Source organism: Podarcis raffonei, chromosome 1 (assembly GCF_027172205.1).
Source record: "Podarcis raffonei isolate rPodRaf1 chromosome 1, rPodRaf1.pri, whole genome shotgun sequence".
In the NCBI taxonomy this organism is placed as follows: Eukaryota; Metazoa; Chordata; class Lepidosauria; order Squamata; family Lacertidae; genus Podarcis; species Podarcis raffonei.
Window position 1 is genome coordinate 71,985,737 of NC_070602.1, and position 17,890 is coordinate 72,003,626.

General features: G+C 38.9%; 1 protein-coding gene across 1 annotated transcript in view; it reads left to right on the top strand.

The window, feature by feature from the left end:
* The window catches only part of OTOG (otogelin), a 99,616-nt gene extending 87,641 nt beyond the window's left edge, over positions 1 to 11,975 (top strand). Inside the window, exons 51-56 of the mRNA XM_053392867.1 lie at positions 124 to 302; positions 1,534 to 1,638; positions 2,772 to 2,891; positions 4,109 to 4,154; positions 8,037 to 8,116; positions 8,248 to 11,975. Coding sequence (XP_053248842.1) covers positions 124 to 302; positions 1,534 to 1,638; positions 2,772 to 2,891; positions 4,109 to 4,154; positions 8,037 to 8,116; positions 8,248 to 8,448 — 731 coding nt within the window. The 3' untranslated portion in view covers positions 8,449 to 11,975. The remainder of the gene's footprint in view (positions 1 to 123; positions 303 to 1,533; positions 1,639 to 2,771; positions 2,892 to 4,108; positions 4,155 to 8,036; positions 8,117 to 8,247) is intronic.
* The last annotated feature ends 5,915 nt before the right edge of the window (positions 11,976 to 17,890 follow it).

Below are 17,890 nucleotides of genomic sequence, written 5' to 3' on the forward strand. Positions count from 1 at the left end.
GTGAAGGTCTAAAAGTATTATGTCCTCACTATTCTTTCTTCTTTTGAAGCATCAATTGTCATCGGTTTTGATTATTTCAGTTAACTTTCTCCAATGTACTTTGTTTTTGGAAATCTGTTCCAGCAAGAGACAAAGTGTGCCTAAGCAGCGAGAGAGGTGTTCTGCATCCAGGACAGTCCATTGTTGAACACTCATCTGATGGTGTTTGCCACACTTCCTACTGCACAAGCATAGTTGATCCTGTTACCAAGTACTATCGGATAAATATATCCACTATAGATTGTGCGGCAAGGTGCAAATCTGTAAGAAGTTTAGAATTTAACTTTGGGTTTTCTCTGGTAAAATAGAACAGCAGATAGGAATAATTAAAGTAAATCATTTTATTAAGAATAAAGGAAACTAGTGCAGTTGCACTAATTTCCCCACCCAGAATCTCTGATGTCTTATAACAAGAGGTCTTATTTGAAAACTGGGATTAGTGGTTGACCCATTGATAACATTCAGTTATAAGAACAGATGTTTTAATGCTGCTATGATTTGTTCTACAAAAGTAAATACTTGCTGTTAGAAGTTAACTCCTCTGCATAGGTAATAGTTTCAAGGATCAAAGCAAGCTGCAGAAATGTAGAGTATATTTACCGAACATTACATAAATTAATCAATTGATACAATGCATTTTGTTCCTGGTGAAAATTTCCCCATATATTGAATCAATTGATATTGTATCTGTTTGTTGAGGCTTGAAGAGCTTCTGTACAACAAACAAGAAACTGAGCATCATTATAACTATTCTGCTACAGCAAATGCAGCCAACAATCCTTTCTATGAGGACAGGATATCATGCTATTAGTGTTGGACAAAGGCTTGTTGGAATATTGCACTATGCATAAATACAATTTAATTGTGAAAACGCTCATGTTTTTGCTAATATGGAATACAGAAAGTCATTTTATGTATGCTTTAGTGGCGTAAACATGAATGTGCATGTGATACACATAAATGTGTTAGAAAATGCAAGCATAGTTCACTGTTTAAGCTGAGTAATTGCCATGAGCAAACAGAAGTCGAACCACAGCATGAATTAAAACTTAATAGCCATGCTTGACTTCTCTGCAGAACTTAAGAAGTTGTTGCCTCAACTGATGGACATTAACCAGGTTATCCTGGTTTTATTGTATCACGGCATCTTGGCAACAGAAGATAATCTTTTCTTGGACACAACAAATGTGTATGAACTGTACATTTATCATGCTAAAAACTGATCACGTTGAAAGGCCCACAATCAATTTCAAAGTGGCTGAGCCACAGCATGAACCCAGCTTCCCCATATGCAAGTCTAAGGGCCATTGAAGTACACTGGTCTCCTAGTAATAGTAGCAGTACATTTATTTAAGGTACAATAATACATTTAATAGAACCGTTAGATACTATGATTATGACAGAGTTCGATGGAATATTGTAATAAAAATACATGTTTGTAATCTTAATTCCTGATTTGAACTATATTTGAAATGATATCCTTTACTTTATCAGAATGAAGTCTATGAACCTCCAGAGGATTTAACAACCTGTTGTGGAAAATGCAAGAATGTGTCTTGTGTTCACTCTTTCAGCAATGGAACAGTTTCACATTTTAAGGTAAATTCGTACTTACAGTTTTTCTTATGGAGGGAGAGTAGCTCTCATTGGTTACTAAGTGTAAGTGCTGAATTAAGTTTGTGCTTCCGAACCAAAAAACCTGTTGTGGAATTTTTTGAGCAAGCAATCTGTGCTCAAATTACATTAGTGAAACAAATTTAGGAAACATGAAGTTGCACATTCCTACTCTGGTGATGGCATAGCTATGTATGATGGGAGCTACCTGGATAGTACTGAATGACGTGGTGGGATGATGCTACTCACCTGGCCTCCTGACAATGGAGTCACTGTTTTTATTGTGAGGGAGAGGGCAAGGTAGTGAGGCAGTTGGTGCCATGCATACACACCAGCCAGCAGGAGTGCAAGATTGGCTCCACCAGTGTGCTTGCACAGCATCAACCTCCCAGCTGCCTTAAGGACATGGGTAAGTGCTGAGTCTAGTGACCAAATGCAGTTGCTGGCCATTCTTCTTCCCATCATTTCATTTTATTGAAAAATCTTAAGGTGGGAAAATCAACAACTGTAAGATCAATAAAGAGCACTATAGATAGTAGAGCAGGCATCCCCAACCTTGGGCTCTCCATATGTTTTGGACTACAATCCCCATCATCCCTGACCACTGGTCCTGTTAGCTAGGGATGATGGGAGTTGTAGGCCAAAACATCTGGAGGGCCACAGGTTGGCGATGCCTGTAGTAGAGGAATAGTACAGCTCTTTAACAGTATGTAGGCTTTGGCTTCTCTTCACAAGAGGTGGGACGGGGGAGAAACAACAATACTTTCACTACTAATTTGCACCCCACACAGAGTTATGTAATCTTTCAGAAGTCACATTGAATTATGCTGGTCTATCACAGGACTATGTGGGAATAAGAAATATAATAAACCAAGGTTGCTACAGTGCAGAACTGTATTACTTCGTGGATGCATCTGGAAGTCTTGTTTCTCAGAAAGGCACAGTACTGATTGTATTTGGTATTAGGAATGTCAGTGACAGCTCCCTCAGTGCGAGCAGGTTGCTTATTTTGACCTTAAATCAAGTTTCTTTGTGTGTGTTTTTTTAAAAAAACTGCAAATTCGATTGGTTTTTGAAGTGTTTGTATTTCTGATGATTATTTTAAATACTCAAAATAGCCTGGCACCAGTTGGATTTCGAACTGTGTCAGATACGACTGCACAAACACGCCATTTGGACCTGTTCTAATTACATCAGCCATCAGCTGTCCACCGTTTAATGAAACGGAATGTGTGAAGGTCAGTGATTCATCCATTTTGCATTCGATTTTGAAAGCTTTGATTTTGCTTCCTCTGGACACTTCCATTTATTGCAACAAGATGGAACAAAAGGTTGTAAAGGCTAAAGAGCCGGAACACAGGTTAGACTTTGCATTTTGGAATGGGATGCTGTTGAAATCAGTCCTCCCTCTGGTGAGTGACCCTTCTCCTGGCTGTAACATTTAGATCTACTTAACATATAGATCACAAAACCGCCACACTGTAAGTCTCTGTGTGCCCACCACACCCCTGGGCAGCACTGGTGGGGAAACAGGGATGCTCGCAACATCATGGTAATATAATTACCATAGAGCTATATGTAATGTAAACTACCATAGATCCAGTGCTATAAAGTGGTTAGCCTGTAGGTACTAGGACTTGGGAGACCAGGATTCAAATCCCCATTCAGCCATGAAGATTACTGGGTGACTTTGGGACAGTCTCCACCTCTTAGTCTAACCCACCTGACAGCATTGTTGTGGAGAGAGGGAGAGCCATGTACACCACCATGAACTCCTTGGAACAAAAGAGGGATATAGATGCAAATAAATAAATAAATAAGAAAGAGAGAGAGAGAGAGAGAGAGAGAGAGAGAGAGAGAGAGTCTTTTCAGAGCCATAAAGGTAAAAAAGCCTCTACAGTGAGCACTGTGACTGCTCATTGATTTACCAGGTGTAGAAGTGTTCTACAGATGATGGGAAGAAAGCAATGTTGTGTCACTCCCATGCAGTTCAGAGGGGCAGGCAAAGTCCCTAGAGGATTATACTTACATTTTCCTCTCAAGTAGACTTTCAAGAGCAGCCTTGCTATGTTGCTCCTAATCAGTTTGATCTGAGTTTTGTTAAGAGTGAACGTTACGCTGAATCTAAGCTGGTTTTTTTAAAATGTAATAATAGAATCACAGAACTGTAGAATCACAGAACTGTAGAGTTGGAAATGCAGGAATATGTATCTGTCCCATATGGGGATTGAACCTGCAACATTGGCATTAGCAGCATCACGCTGTAACCATAATTTGTTTCAGTTAAAATAAATATTGTATTATTCTCTAGATTCTGGTTTATTTACTGTTTAGTTTCCCTAATAGTGCAGTTAAGCGCTCTTCCAATAGTTCATCTCTACTACTACTACAACCTGTGAATTAGTGCTAAAAATGATTTCATACTGGTAGTGACTTTTTTTTAATACAAATTCAGGTTGGAGGATATATTGTACCATTCTTAGAAGGATGCTGCAAAACATGTAAGTACCAAAACATCAATAATGGTGTACATATGAGAGAGTTTTGAGGGGTACTGGTTGCCTTCTGAAACATCTAAATAATAAGCAGCACTAACAATAACAAGAATAAAATTGGTTTACCCAATAGTTACAATAGCAGTAACATTCTGAACTTAACTTTAGTTATTAAGAGATCATGTGCCATTTAAATCAATGAAATTTACCCCCATGTTTTGTTTAGATCATTGTGTGCCTAGTATGAGATTGTGAATGACTGTAAAAAAATCACACAGGTGATAGCATTGTCTACTATTGCCAGTAAAACTAATATAGATTCAGTCTGAGTTAAGGCAATATTTACTAAGGTTAGAATGACACCTGTGTTATTTTCGCTGGTTGGGACTGAATCTAAGGCTACTTTTCTGCAACCAGTAGTGATTCTTTCAATCATAATTCACAAATCAGACCAACCAGCTGGGAGTGGGGCAAGACCTGGAAAATTGCTAATCAATGATTCATTCACTATGATTTGAAATATTAGTTTGGTTGCATGGTCATTTAGTTTATTTAAATGAGCTTTGCTGTTTATTTCCTTTAGCTGAAGATTTTACTATTTAAAACTATTACTATTTAAAATACCAACACAGAACCAAACAGTCATAAACAAATAAACTTACAGGATAAATAAAAAACGAAAAGGAAAGCCATAATGTTGTTACATGGGGACATAATTCATCAGGAAATTCTGCAGCTGAAATCCCATTACAATTTACAAAAGCTGTTGCAGGGTGTGTGTGTGAAATAAAGTTTCTCATGGTTTCAGTTTGCCAAGAAATTATTAATAATAAAGTAGGGGCATATTTGTCTATGATATGTGGTATATTTTAAGCTATTTAATTTACATTTAAAAGAAAATAAAGAGAACAGTGTCATTTTCAAAATATAACTTGACACGTAGAATTGAGGTTCATGAAAATGTGGCTCTTTGTTTTCTGATATCAGCTCTCTTTGATATTCCTCAAATTGAAGTTAACACATTACAGAAGTAGAGGCACTGTGAAAAGCAGAAACTATTACTAATATTTTGTTTAAATATGCCGGACGAATTAATCATGTAGGCAGTATCTTCGTTTTATGGTACAAAGGAGTTGTCAACTTATTCATTTCATAATTTCACAGATATTCACATTTTTACTAAGCCCAGAATCACTTGGGTATATGTTTATGTCATAGGCTGCAATCCTATGCTAACTTACTTTAGAGTAAATCTCCTTGAACTCAGTGGGACTTATTTCCAAGTAAACATTCAAAGGAACTACATTCATGTAGTTCCACATCTAGACCAAAATCCATAGACTAACAGTACATGTCTTGGGTTGTGGCTATTGTGAAGTGGTTAGAGTGTCAGACTTCACCTTGGAAGATCTGGGCTCAAATCTGTGTTCAGTCATGAGGCACTTTGGGTAGCTTTGGACAACTTTACTTCAGCCTAAACCTACCTTGTAGATTTGTTGAGTGGATAGAATTGGTAATGCTCATGTATTATATTATTACTGTATGTACATAGCAATGCAATATACTTGCAGTAATATGAACATGTCAGTACAATACAATTATTAAAATATTCCATGTTGAGCTCCCTGGAAGAAAAATGGGACACAAACATGAAAAAATAAATAAGATATTACTGTGTGTAATTTAAGGAGAAGGAAATGGTTTAGCAACTACTACATATAAAAGAAAGTTACATGCACAAGAGCAAGAACCTATTTTAAATATAAAACAAGAAAATATTATTTAAACTCAGGAAGGAATTCAAAGTAGCACTAAGAGGCTCTGTCAGTGCAGGCAATTATGTTTCCTTGATGGAATGATTTCCTCACCCTCATTCCCCTCCCCCCAATTATCATGGGGGAACGGGGAGAACTCTTGGAACAGTGGGATGGGGAACAGGAGTGTAGAGCCAAAATATGTACCTTGAAGGAATGAATGCCTTAGCGCAACACTGAATTCCTCCCTAATGTTTGTGCATCTATGTATCATATATAATGTGTTCGATTTGTAATATTCTTATTAGGTTCTGGAATGTCATTGTTGCTCCCATTCCCCGTTAGCCCAGTCACTCCTGTACCTAGTGCTAGCTGTAACACAGGTACATATTCTTGGAAATCAGTAGGAACAAACCAGACAGAACCATTGTTGATTTCCAACAATGTACTCCCTCATAGGAGCATCATGCCCTCAGGTCACAACATCTGGTTGAAATAAGCTGTATTGTAGTATGAACTGCTGATTTTTTTCAGATCTGCTCACATATCTTTTCATTTTGCACTGTATGGGCAGTGCATTGTTGTTAGCCAACAATGTACTGTTGGTAGTAAGCATCTGCGTAGTATTTTAGCTTGCTGCATGGTTATTTTGCTTGCTATTTCCAGTAATTTCCATAGTGCTGTAGAAGATAGAAACTAATCACTTTGCTTGTTAAAGCTTGCTGTTAAAATAACACTTATCCAGAAAGTATGGCATATGTGTACAGCACTGTCTCCTTGGGTATATGCTGAATGAATGGCTAAATATTATCATCTGTTATTTAACATTTCTAAAAATAATTATGTGGTCTGGTAGTTGCTCAATGAGAAATACTGCAAACCAGAAACAGTGCAATAATCCTTCACAAAAGTCTTCTCCATACAATTGACACTCTCTCTTCTGGCAGAGTTCCTATTGGATTGGGAGTAAATAAGCAAATTGTTCATGTTGACTTGTTTGTTTTATTTTAAATATTTTTATGCCACCTGTCCAACCATATTCTCAAGGCAGTTGGCTGCAGTGTGATGTGTAGCTTCTAGCTATGAAGGATTGCAGCCTGAAGAAATAGCTCGGCTGCATGTGAAGGTGGTCTCACTGATGGGCCACTCTCAACTAAAAGGCTTGTAGCTTGAACTGAGAATAATAGCAATAAAATACCTCTGTGAATACTGGTGTTATTCAGGAGTTTGTGCCAATGTAAGAACAGTGGTATCTCATATGTTGCAAACAAATCCTAGCTTGTAATGCAGCCTGTCTGTTATTCATTTGTAACTCCTATCTAAAATAGTTGGGCTGGTGTTGAAGATTTGGAGTGGGGTATCATGCATAGGAAAGTTGCCTCCAAATTGCACTGTTTCTCCATCTTATCTATCTAGTTCCCTATTACACAGTTTGGCATTGGTGGCTGTTGCCTTTGTGGCTTTGTGTTGATTTGGCATGTCACATCATGTTGTGCAATTGTCGTAGTGTGAAACCCTTAGAGTGCAATCTTCAAATAGCTTACCCAAAATATGATGGTGTAATTAATGTAGACTTGGCACTATGAATGTTGCCATGTACACACCATATTTATTTTTATGTAACACCAGTTTAGTAGTATTGAATTCAGCTGAATTAAATTATGTTAAGTGCTTTTGGAAAATACTTGGATAGTTTACTTCCACATTTTGAGATAGACCTATTCACATTCATGAGGTTACTTAGCAGTAAGTAATTTAAGACTAGGGCCCTAGATTATAGTCCTGAGCTCTTACTTGAGAACAATTATTAAAAACACTGGTACTTTAAAATAAATACATTTGGAATTAAGCTTTCTGTTGATTTGGAAAGTGAATTTTAGGGTGCTATCCACCCCAGGAACTTCATTGGTACAAGCTCCACTCATTTCAATGGCAACTATACTGACACAGTCCTATCTATATTTAGATTTTTTGATACATAGAATATTTGTGCTGGTAATAAATGTAATGCTTAGAATAATTTTGAGAGTCCAAAATTTGAATGACATAGACCATTGCTCATGGTCTTTGTCTTTTATTTTCTATATGCTTACCTGGTGTATCAACTGGCTTCTAATCATGTCATTCTTTGCAGGCAAGGAAGATGGAAAATTCTGCAAAAAGGTGACTGTTAGGATGACAATACGCAAGAATGATTGTCGAAGTAACACACCGGTAAGTAAATGACTAGCAGTATCCTGCTACTATTTGCACTCTGTTACCCTGAAAGTTTAGCATTATTGTTGGTTGGAAGCCATTTAGCCATTTCTCTTAGCACAGTAAGTTATTTTTCTGCTTATTTCCAGGTAAATATTGTTTCCTGTGATGGAAAATGCCCTTCTGCAAGCATATATAATTATAACATCAATACATATGCAAGATTCTGCAAATGCTGCAGGGAACTTGGGCTACACAGACGAAATGTGCAGCTATATTGCAGTGGCAACTCCACCTGGGTCAGCTATACTATTCAAGAACCCACAGACTGTTCTTGCCAGTGGTCATGAAACAATGCTACAAGAAATCAATGTGTTCAACTGCTTTGGGGAAAATTAATTTTACTCCCTGAGTTAGGACAAAGAATGTTGATGACACAGTTGCCTACAGTTACAAAAAAAATCAGCATTTAAATAAACTGGATTGTGTTCTGGGATCTCTGCTTAACAGATGAACTTACAGCACTGATGTTATATTTTCAGAACACAACCCCACAAAAATCTGAACGTTCCAATGAGGCACAATAGTCTAAGGGTTAGTTCATACAACAAAATTGGCCATTTAACAGATTGTGTGACTGGTCTACTTACAGGAGCAGTGTAACATTTAAACAGAGAAACACAGTTTCATGGTAGCAATGGCTGTGAAGAGGTAAATATGCATTTTCAAATTCTCCCATTCATGGAAGTTATTGCCATACTGCTTTGCAAGTTGCTTGTTCATGTTACATTGTTCTTATGAAGTCATAGAATTCATGTAAGCTGTTAAATCTACAAATCATTGGTTGATTGTGATATATGAACCATCCCTTAGAACTACTAAAAGAGAAGAGCCCTGATCCAGCTCTAGTTGCAAGGAAGAAGTTGTGTCCAACTAATGATGGTTCTAGAAGATGGATCTGTGTTCCCCTGTGAACCCATTCAGTTAACTATGCATTATGGAAAGGTGATACACGTAGTACTTCTTTAGTGGTTTGGGGAGGAAGGGGATCCTTTTGGTCAATTTTTTATAGCTAGATTTCTATTACTAGTCCATAATAAAAACAAAAGCAAAAAAAATCTGAAATTGCAGGATTTTGGTCCTGTTGTTAATTTCATTTTTTAAAAATTGTGGTATGTGCCAACTTTCAAAAGAAAAGGGATTGCCTTTGAAAGAGGCCATGAAACAGACAGAACTGTTTTTGTGGACGTCTGATTTATTCTGTATCAACCACACCACCACTTTTTAAAACAGGGTGACCAACAGATATTTTGGACTGCAGCTGTCATTGTCTTTGACAGTTGGCATGCTCAGCCGGACTGAATGGAGTTGTAATCTGAAACATCTGGAAGGTGCCAGGTTAGGTGGGATGGATGGACCCATTAAAGACCAGTCTATCCTGGTTTCCAGAAGCTATGGGGCTAAATTTATCCTTTCCTTTTTCTGGGAAGATTTTTTAAAATGGAAAATCCTTAAAAAGCTGCCTAGAAACACACTTAAAAAAATAAATACCAGGTGGTCCAAGAGTTGGGCACTGCCTCTAATCTTTCCCTCCCCACAAAAAAATCCTGAAGCAGGGCACCCAGCTGCCTTCAGCTTGAGTGGTTAGTGCATGGTACTCTATGCCACCACGCAAATTGATTCAGTGTGCAGTAAGCTCTCCTGAGTGTTACAGGACTTGCAATGCTTTTACTGTCCAATTCTCCCTGAGAGAGATGGAACGTCATGAAGTCCTGGTGTCACTGGGTGCTCAGACTGTGGGCAATTGGATGCCCTGTTTTAGAAGTTTAAAAGGAAAATTGCTGGGGGTGAGGAAAAGATGGCAGCCATCAGGCTGCATTGTAAATGAACCTACCAGACTGAGGGTTCTGAAGATCATTAAGGCAATTCTGGTCATGATCCACCCAGGTTGGATTAGACAAACTTGTTTTTTGAATCAGAGTAGACAGATTCCTACCACATCCCTACATGTTCGCTATCCTTGTCCCCCCCAACCCCCCCCCCCACATCTTCAAATAGTGTACCGTGAAATGCTATGCATGTCCTGTTGAGTTCAGTGTGACTTCTTCCCAAGCAAGTTTGTATAGGATTGTAGTCGTAATACCTAGACAATATTGTGTTATGAGTGTATATACATTGGATGACACTGCAAGTAAATTGTAAGAAAGTATACATCACACTGATAATGCAAAAGAAGGCAAATGATATAAATATAGTTATGTTTATCAGGGAAATATTTTCAATATTGAGAACTGTATATATAAACATGTTCCCTGCTATGAAATATGATATTTTAAATATTTTATGGTGTTATGTAAAAGCATATTTGCTAGGAAATATAGATCTGCCATTTGACAGTATCCAAGTTAAACATTAGCAATAGCTGCATCTTGAAAACAGTATGACAAACTGATTTACACCAGTTTATCAAATTTAAAAAGTGTTTCCCTTTCCTTTCATTTAAACACATTTTATATGAAAAATAAATCTTTTGCCTTCTATAGCATATCATATGTGTGACATTTGTGTGTCTCTTAAGGAGAATATCCACCATCTAGAGAAATATACAACTAGCTCTCTATATAGTTTGGGGGTGACTGATCGTTTTTCTCAAGTGATAATTTCCCTACATTGCATTTCAAGCTACTTTTCACAGAATCATAGAATTGTAGAGTTGGAAGGGACCCTGAGAGTCATTTAATCCAATCCTCTGCAATGCTGGTATCTCAGCTGAAAGCATCCATGACAGATGGCCACCCAACCCCTGCTTAAGAACCACCAATGGACTCCACCACTTTCTGAGGGAGTCTGTTCCACTGCCAGGATAAATTCAGAAGCAGTTTTTGATGTATTATGGAAGTTGGCTTCTCAGAACAAAATCAACAAAAGAGATGGGTTACATGATGTTTGTAACAGCAAGTGACACATGATTCTCTCTGATCAAATGACTTTCTCTGACCAGTTCGATCAAATATGTGTTGTGAAATCAAGAAAACAATATTATATGTAATCACTTTGTATTATTCAGCTTCTGAACTATTTCCAGCAGCTGCTATTGTGAGGCAGAGCTGATCTCTCGACACCAGCATTGCTGCTGCTCACCCAGATGGTGCAAGGGTGAGACAAGGTGGCAGCAAGGTCAGGACCGCACAGGTGCACTGGTGGAACCAAACTAGCTTTTGTACTCATAGCCCCACCCTCGCTACTGTTCTACACCACCCCATCCTCTAAGCAGCCATGCCAGTATCAGGAGGGCACCTCTGTAGCACTGTCCCACCATGCCAGATGCTTGGGGGAGCAGGGAAGTACTTGTGTTGAGTCTGTTGCAGCAAAATAACAAAACAGCTTGTGAAATGTTAAAGGTAGACAGGTTGATTGACAGGACAGAATAATCTCATGTACTTTGACCCTGCCTTTGAGAATCCCTGGTACTAGAATTTGCCTCTTGCAAGCAATTAAATTACAATGATAATAAAAAAATACTAAGGCAAAAGTCACATCAGTTTGTTTGCTATCACTTTCTGCATACTCTGCATGTTATATTCACTTATCTAATAAACAGGCACTATAGATTATAGATTAGTTTTTTCTTCTAGTGCTTTAAAGTGTTCGATGCAACTAGACTGCACTGGTGTATTTCATTTATATTGTGTTACAAAAATCCTTGAGTGAGTTTTTGCAACACAGCTGACCAATGATGGATGGTGGTGGGTTGTTTTTTTTAAAATCAAGTAAAAGAGTTCTGTTTTTATGCTAAACCATCTTTCTGAATTGTTCCCACTGAATGTGCAACATAAATGGTCACATTTTACCCTGGATAATAAAGATCAAAAACATTCTTGCCTCTCAAAGATACTGTGTTTCTATCCCCAAACTTTAAATAGAGGCTGTTTAAATAGAGGACCTCTGAAAGGAATATCGCCCTATCAATTTTATAACCTAAGAGTCCTGTTGGATCAGACAGAAAGTTAATCTCTTCTACCATTCTGTTCTCACAGTGGCTAACCAGATGCCTGTGACATAAGTGCAATAATAGCTCTTTCTGCTCATATTCTCCAGCAAATGGTCAAAGGATGCATGGGATCCTTCTGACATGAATATGCGAGGTACTTCTTGTAGAGCCCTTTGACCTTTTACTGCAGCTCATGTGTCAGATTATCACAAATGTCTGTTCTGACATTAGAAGTATGCCTGTGACACTTTTCAAAATTTTACCTTCAACAGGGGAAAATATCAGAAATATCTTCTTTGACATTCACAGCAGGGGCTGCCAGCCTTTTCAGATCAGTGGGCATGTTTGGAATTTTGAAAAAGTGCTGTGAGTGCCTGTCACAAAATGGCTGCCAGATCTAAAAACATTAAAAGAAAAGGGACCACAAAATTGTGCAACATGCTCCCACCGTCAAACCAGGAAAAAGCAACTACATCAGCCATTGTCACACTGACAGAAAGAAGCTCTTTGCACCTTTGCCTTGATCAGAGCAGCCTTGATATCCAATGAAATGTTAGCATATTTAAGCAAATATGTTTGATGTAGGAAAGCTTGAGCCAGAACTGAGTAGGAAGAGAAAAGAGCCTCTTGTGCATTGTGTATTTTTAAATGGATATTTACTGAAACTTTTTGCTGGGTGGGCACATTTTTGCATTGGTGCCCCTGGCATAAAAGCATTCATCCATTTGGTTTTGGTGTTTAAGGGGTCAGCAAACTTTTTCAGCAGGGGGCCGGTCCACTGTCCCTCAGACCTTGTGGGAGGCCGGACTATATTTTGGGGGGGAAAGTGAACGAATTCCTATGCCCCACAAATAACCCAGAGATGCATTTTAAATAAAAACACACATTCTACTCATTTGTCCGCAGACAGTTTTTCTGGGTCATGTGGCCAGCATGACTAAGCTGCTTCTGGCGAAACCACAGCAGTGCACAGAAACACCATTTACCTTCCCACCAGAGCGGTACCTATTTATCTACTTGCACTTTGACGTGCTTTCGAACTGCTAGGTTGGCAGGAGCTGGGACTGAACAACGGGAGCTCACCCCGTTGCAGGGATTCGAACCGCTGACCTTCTGATCGGCAAGCCCTAGGCTCAGTGGTTTAGACCACAGTGCCACCTGCGTCCCGCTTTAGTTTGCCTACCCATGGTTTAAAGGCTAACATAGAGTTTCTTTAGTCAGTTTTGCCTTTGGAAAGATAACACAGTGTTTTAAATTAACAAGTACATGAATGTGGAGTTAAACATGGAAGTTTCTATTCTAGTTACCAAATAAGGGAGACTACTTTTGCACCAGTAAACACCCCAATTTGAATCGGTTATTGACTAATGTACAGGACTCAGTCACTGCTAGCAATGATAGTTGACTATCATCAAGTTTGTTTAATAGAAATATGTTCAATGTTGATAGTGAATGGTTAAACATACATATAGGGCCACTGTCCCTTTGTGTTTCCATCATTATCTTCCTGTTGCGGGACTGAAATAAAAATAAATTTGACTATTTTATAAACCTGATCTTCCAAAATTCAATTTGTTCCACATTTCATGTTTTAATTACAGTAGAAGCTTAAAGAGCACTCTTGCTCTTGATCTCTCTTTCCTAATCCCACAGCTGTGTTATCTAAGCCCTATTCCCTCCTGGCAGCTGTATTGTTGACTTCTTGCTTCCTAAGTTCCTAAAGAGGACAGAAGACAGACAAGTTCTATTTTGAAATGAGCATTTTGATCAGGCCATAATAGGTCTGATCTGCACACACAGAAAAAACACACACACACACACACACACACACACACACACACACTATGATGACGTTGGAGACTTGTGCTTCCACAGGGGTTCTGAGATGTAATTGAATGTGGCCTCTGCAGTATATTCCTTTAGAGGAATATTATTCTGTTAAAATGCCTGACATTCTTTAAACAAGAGTGGCTTAGTCAGGGAACTAGTGTATCTTGTATTGTCGTTGTTGCCTGATTATCAGCATTAGTAAATAAGGGCTGCATAAGACACAGGCAGCCATGCTGGTCAATTAGGAAAAAAATGACAGCAACAACAGCACTATACCTTTATTAGGACCAATTCTGTTGCCTTTGAAGAGAACCCATTTCAAAATAGTCAAAAATATCCTAGAACTGGAGGAAGATGATTTACCATATAATGATGGAATTTGGTCTAAGCTGGAAACGTCATGTATTCCAACCATAATATAAAATTGCCAGTTTGAATTAATTCCCTAGCGAGGCTCGCCTAGTGCCTTTATTACATATCTTTAGGCGCTAGGTGAAAAGCTTTCTCAATAACCAGGCCTTTGGTTGATGAACATTCTGTGGCCTTTAAAATGTTTTGGGTGAGGTTATTGGTTAGTTTTTGTTTTATTATGTATTTTGTGTTCTCATTTTGTATTTTTATGTTGTGAACCACCCTGTGATCTTTGGATGAAGGGCGGTATATAACAAATAATAATAATAATAATAATAGAAATAGAAATAGAAAAGTTGAGATAAACACAAAAGAAAATGCCTGCTACCAGTTCAAATACATGTGGAAGTGGACTACTTCAGTCTAACTCGAAGAGTGAGGAGTAAATTAAGAGCTAAATAATGTTCAAATGCTGACAAGCCCTGCAGGATAAAGCAGAGGCTTGGCAATTGCTGTAAGCAGAATCTTTTAGGCTGCTGAATTTTTCATACAGCAAAATATTACAGTGCTTCCCTCTAAGCTTAAATCCTTTCAAGCAAGGAGCTGAGAAGTAAACCACCTATCCACAGCAACCTTTCCTTTCTGACAATGCTTCCTAAGTGATCCCAGCATGGAATGCATATCATTAAAACATTTGTTTCTCAGCTTTCTTCTCCTTGACAGGAAAAAAGAGAGAAGGGAATGGTGACATTTCCCAGTTTTTTTGGCCCGGCTGTATTGTAACACTTCTAAATCCTCTGTCAACAGTGGCATGGTGTTGCATTCATGTTTTTTTAAAGTCTCTTTCTAGGATCCATCTGTTATATAAATAAAAATAATGCAGCCCTATATTTTTATGGTACACTAATCCACCTTGGCTATGGTGTAATTATCAAATGATTTCATGCTACCCTGGTGGCAGGCTGCATCCAGACCCCTGAACACTTGCTGCCGAGCCCTTTTTAAATCCTCTTTGCACAGTTTCATTCATAAATTTGCCATGGCTTTTAAAGCAACATAGTTTAAAGCTTATACAGTGATATTAAATAAATGCATTTATAATTCTACAATGCAGCAATTCCCCCCCCCAAATGCTCCACTTTTGCACATTACTTTATGCTTGCTATCTTCAGCTTAATGACTGAATCAGTATTCTGAAAGAACAGGCACACTGGATCTGGGTTGACTGAAGTAAAGGACATGAGGTTCTGATGAGCTCAGAGGACATAGCACCTGACCCCCAGAGCCAAGCAGGTTAATGGGAGTGCAAAAGCCAAATCACTGCTGTGATTATTAAGGACTTTTTTATTGCTAAGGGGTTTTTGTGGCAAGTGGGGTGTGTTTCCCTTGACTTTCTTATTCTACGCTGTTGCACAATCAATGGAAAATCAGCCTGTGATATCTATTACTGCATAGGTCATTTGTATACAGTGGTACCTTGGTTCCTGAATGGCTTGGCTCCCAAACAAATCGGCTCCTGAACGCTGCAAACCCAGAAGTAAGTGTTCTGGTTTGCAAACTTTTTTTGGAAGCTGAACATCCAGTGTGGCTTCCGATTGAGTGCAGGAAGCTCCTGCAGCCAATTGGAAGCCGTGCCTTGGTTTTTGAATGGTTTTGAGAGTTGAACGAACTCCCAGAATGGATTAAGTTGAAGAACTGTACTGGAATGTTGTAAAACAGATTGGTGCCTAGTACACAAATTTATGTGTGATGGGGAAGAAATTTTAAATTACATCGGCACCTCTCTTTCTGGCAGCAGTTCCCTACTTCTCCCTGAAAGCCCACATGTGAAGTCTGGGAACTCTCAAGAGTGGCACCTACGACCTATTAAGGCTTGCCCATGTGATGTAGTAGTCGAGAGTGCTAAACTAGGATCTAGGAAAGGGGTAGGCAACCTAAGGCCCAGGGGCCGGATGCGGCCAAATCATCTTCTAAATCCAGCCCGCGGATGGTCCGGGAATCAGCGTGTTTTTACATGAGTAGAATGTGTACTTTTATTTAAAATGCCTCTCTGGGTTATTTGTGGGGCACAGGAATTCGTTCATCCCCCCCCCCAAATAGGCTGGCCCACCACATGGTCCGAGGGATGGTGGACCGGGCCACAGCTGAAAAAGGTTGCTGACCCCTGACCTAGGAGATCGGGCTTCGAATCCTCACTCAGCCCTCAATCTCACTGGGTATTATTGGGTCAGTCACTATCTCTTAGTCTGACCTTCCTCACAGGGTTGGTGTGAGGATAAAATGGAGAGGGAGAAGGGTGTACACCAGCTTGGGCTCCTTAGAGAAAAGGTGATATATATATAAATATAATATTATTTATGGGGGCTGGGAAATCAGCAGTTCTCCCATGCACTTGTACAGGCTTTTCTTTAAACCAGTCTTATTTTATTTTATGTATTTAGTGCAATATTTATATTCTGTGTCAATGTACACTCAACATAGCACACAAAAATGATAGCAAAAAATGAAAATGAAATGTCAGACAGCAACAACCATAAAATTATGGCATTAAACACACCAGAGAACATCAGATAAAAACCAATAGCCTGAAAGCTCTAGCTAGAGAGGAGCCATTCCATAGTTCATGAGCCACAATGAAAAGGCCTTCATGCTCATCCCCACCAACCATACTTAATAGAGATGACAAAGATCTCAAACCCTGTCCTCAAATGACGTTTGGGCAATTTAAGCTCTCCTTGAACTATTTGTATGTGCATATAAATGCTGTTAACAAGATAGGAAAAGAACAAAATTGGAATTAAATGTACATTCTATTGGGTATAGGCTTTAGGTTTGCAATATGGATACAAGTAATGTAAGTAACAGTGTAATGCAAGTAACAGTTCTTTAGAATGGTTCTTCCTCCAAGGCACAAACTTTTCCAGAGATGAATATGATACTTTCAGGAGCTGTCACATTGTATGCCCGTACAAATGTATCTTTCTTGTAACTGGGGTAATGCACCCTTGAGCCCAGGCTAAAAAACAAGGGGACAACTTTTCGTGGGCTTTACATGCATATCACATTGCTAGAAGTTAAGACTGCATACAGACATATTTTGATAGATGACACATTTTCTCCTTTATAAGCTGAAAGTCTGAGCAATCACTTCTCCAGAAGAAGAAAAATCAAGAAAGTGGAGGTCAAGGAAACACAATACAGTGGTACCTCGGGTTAAGAACTTAATTCGTTCTGGAGGTCCGTTCTTAACCTGAAACTGTTCTTAACCTGAGGTACCACTTTAGCTAATGGGGCCTCCTGCTGCTGCTGCACGATTTCTGTTCTCATCCTGCAGCAAAGTTCTTAACCTGAGGTACTATTTCTGGGTTAGCAGAGTCTGTAACCTGAAGCGTCTGTAACCTGAAGCGTCTGTATCCTGAGGTACCACTGTACAGTTAAGTCAGAGTATACTGTGGACCTCAAACTGTGGGGTCAAACCAAACCAGTATAGGAAGAACTACATTTTGCTCCCTCATTCCTCAGCTTCTGATTTAGATATTCAGTTCCCATAAAAGTCCTCTCCTGTTTGAGGATCAGCTTTGAGCATGTTCATGTTCCTAGTGAAATATCACAATGCAATT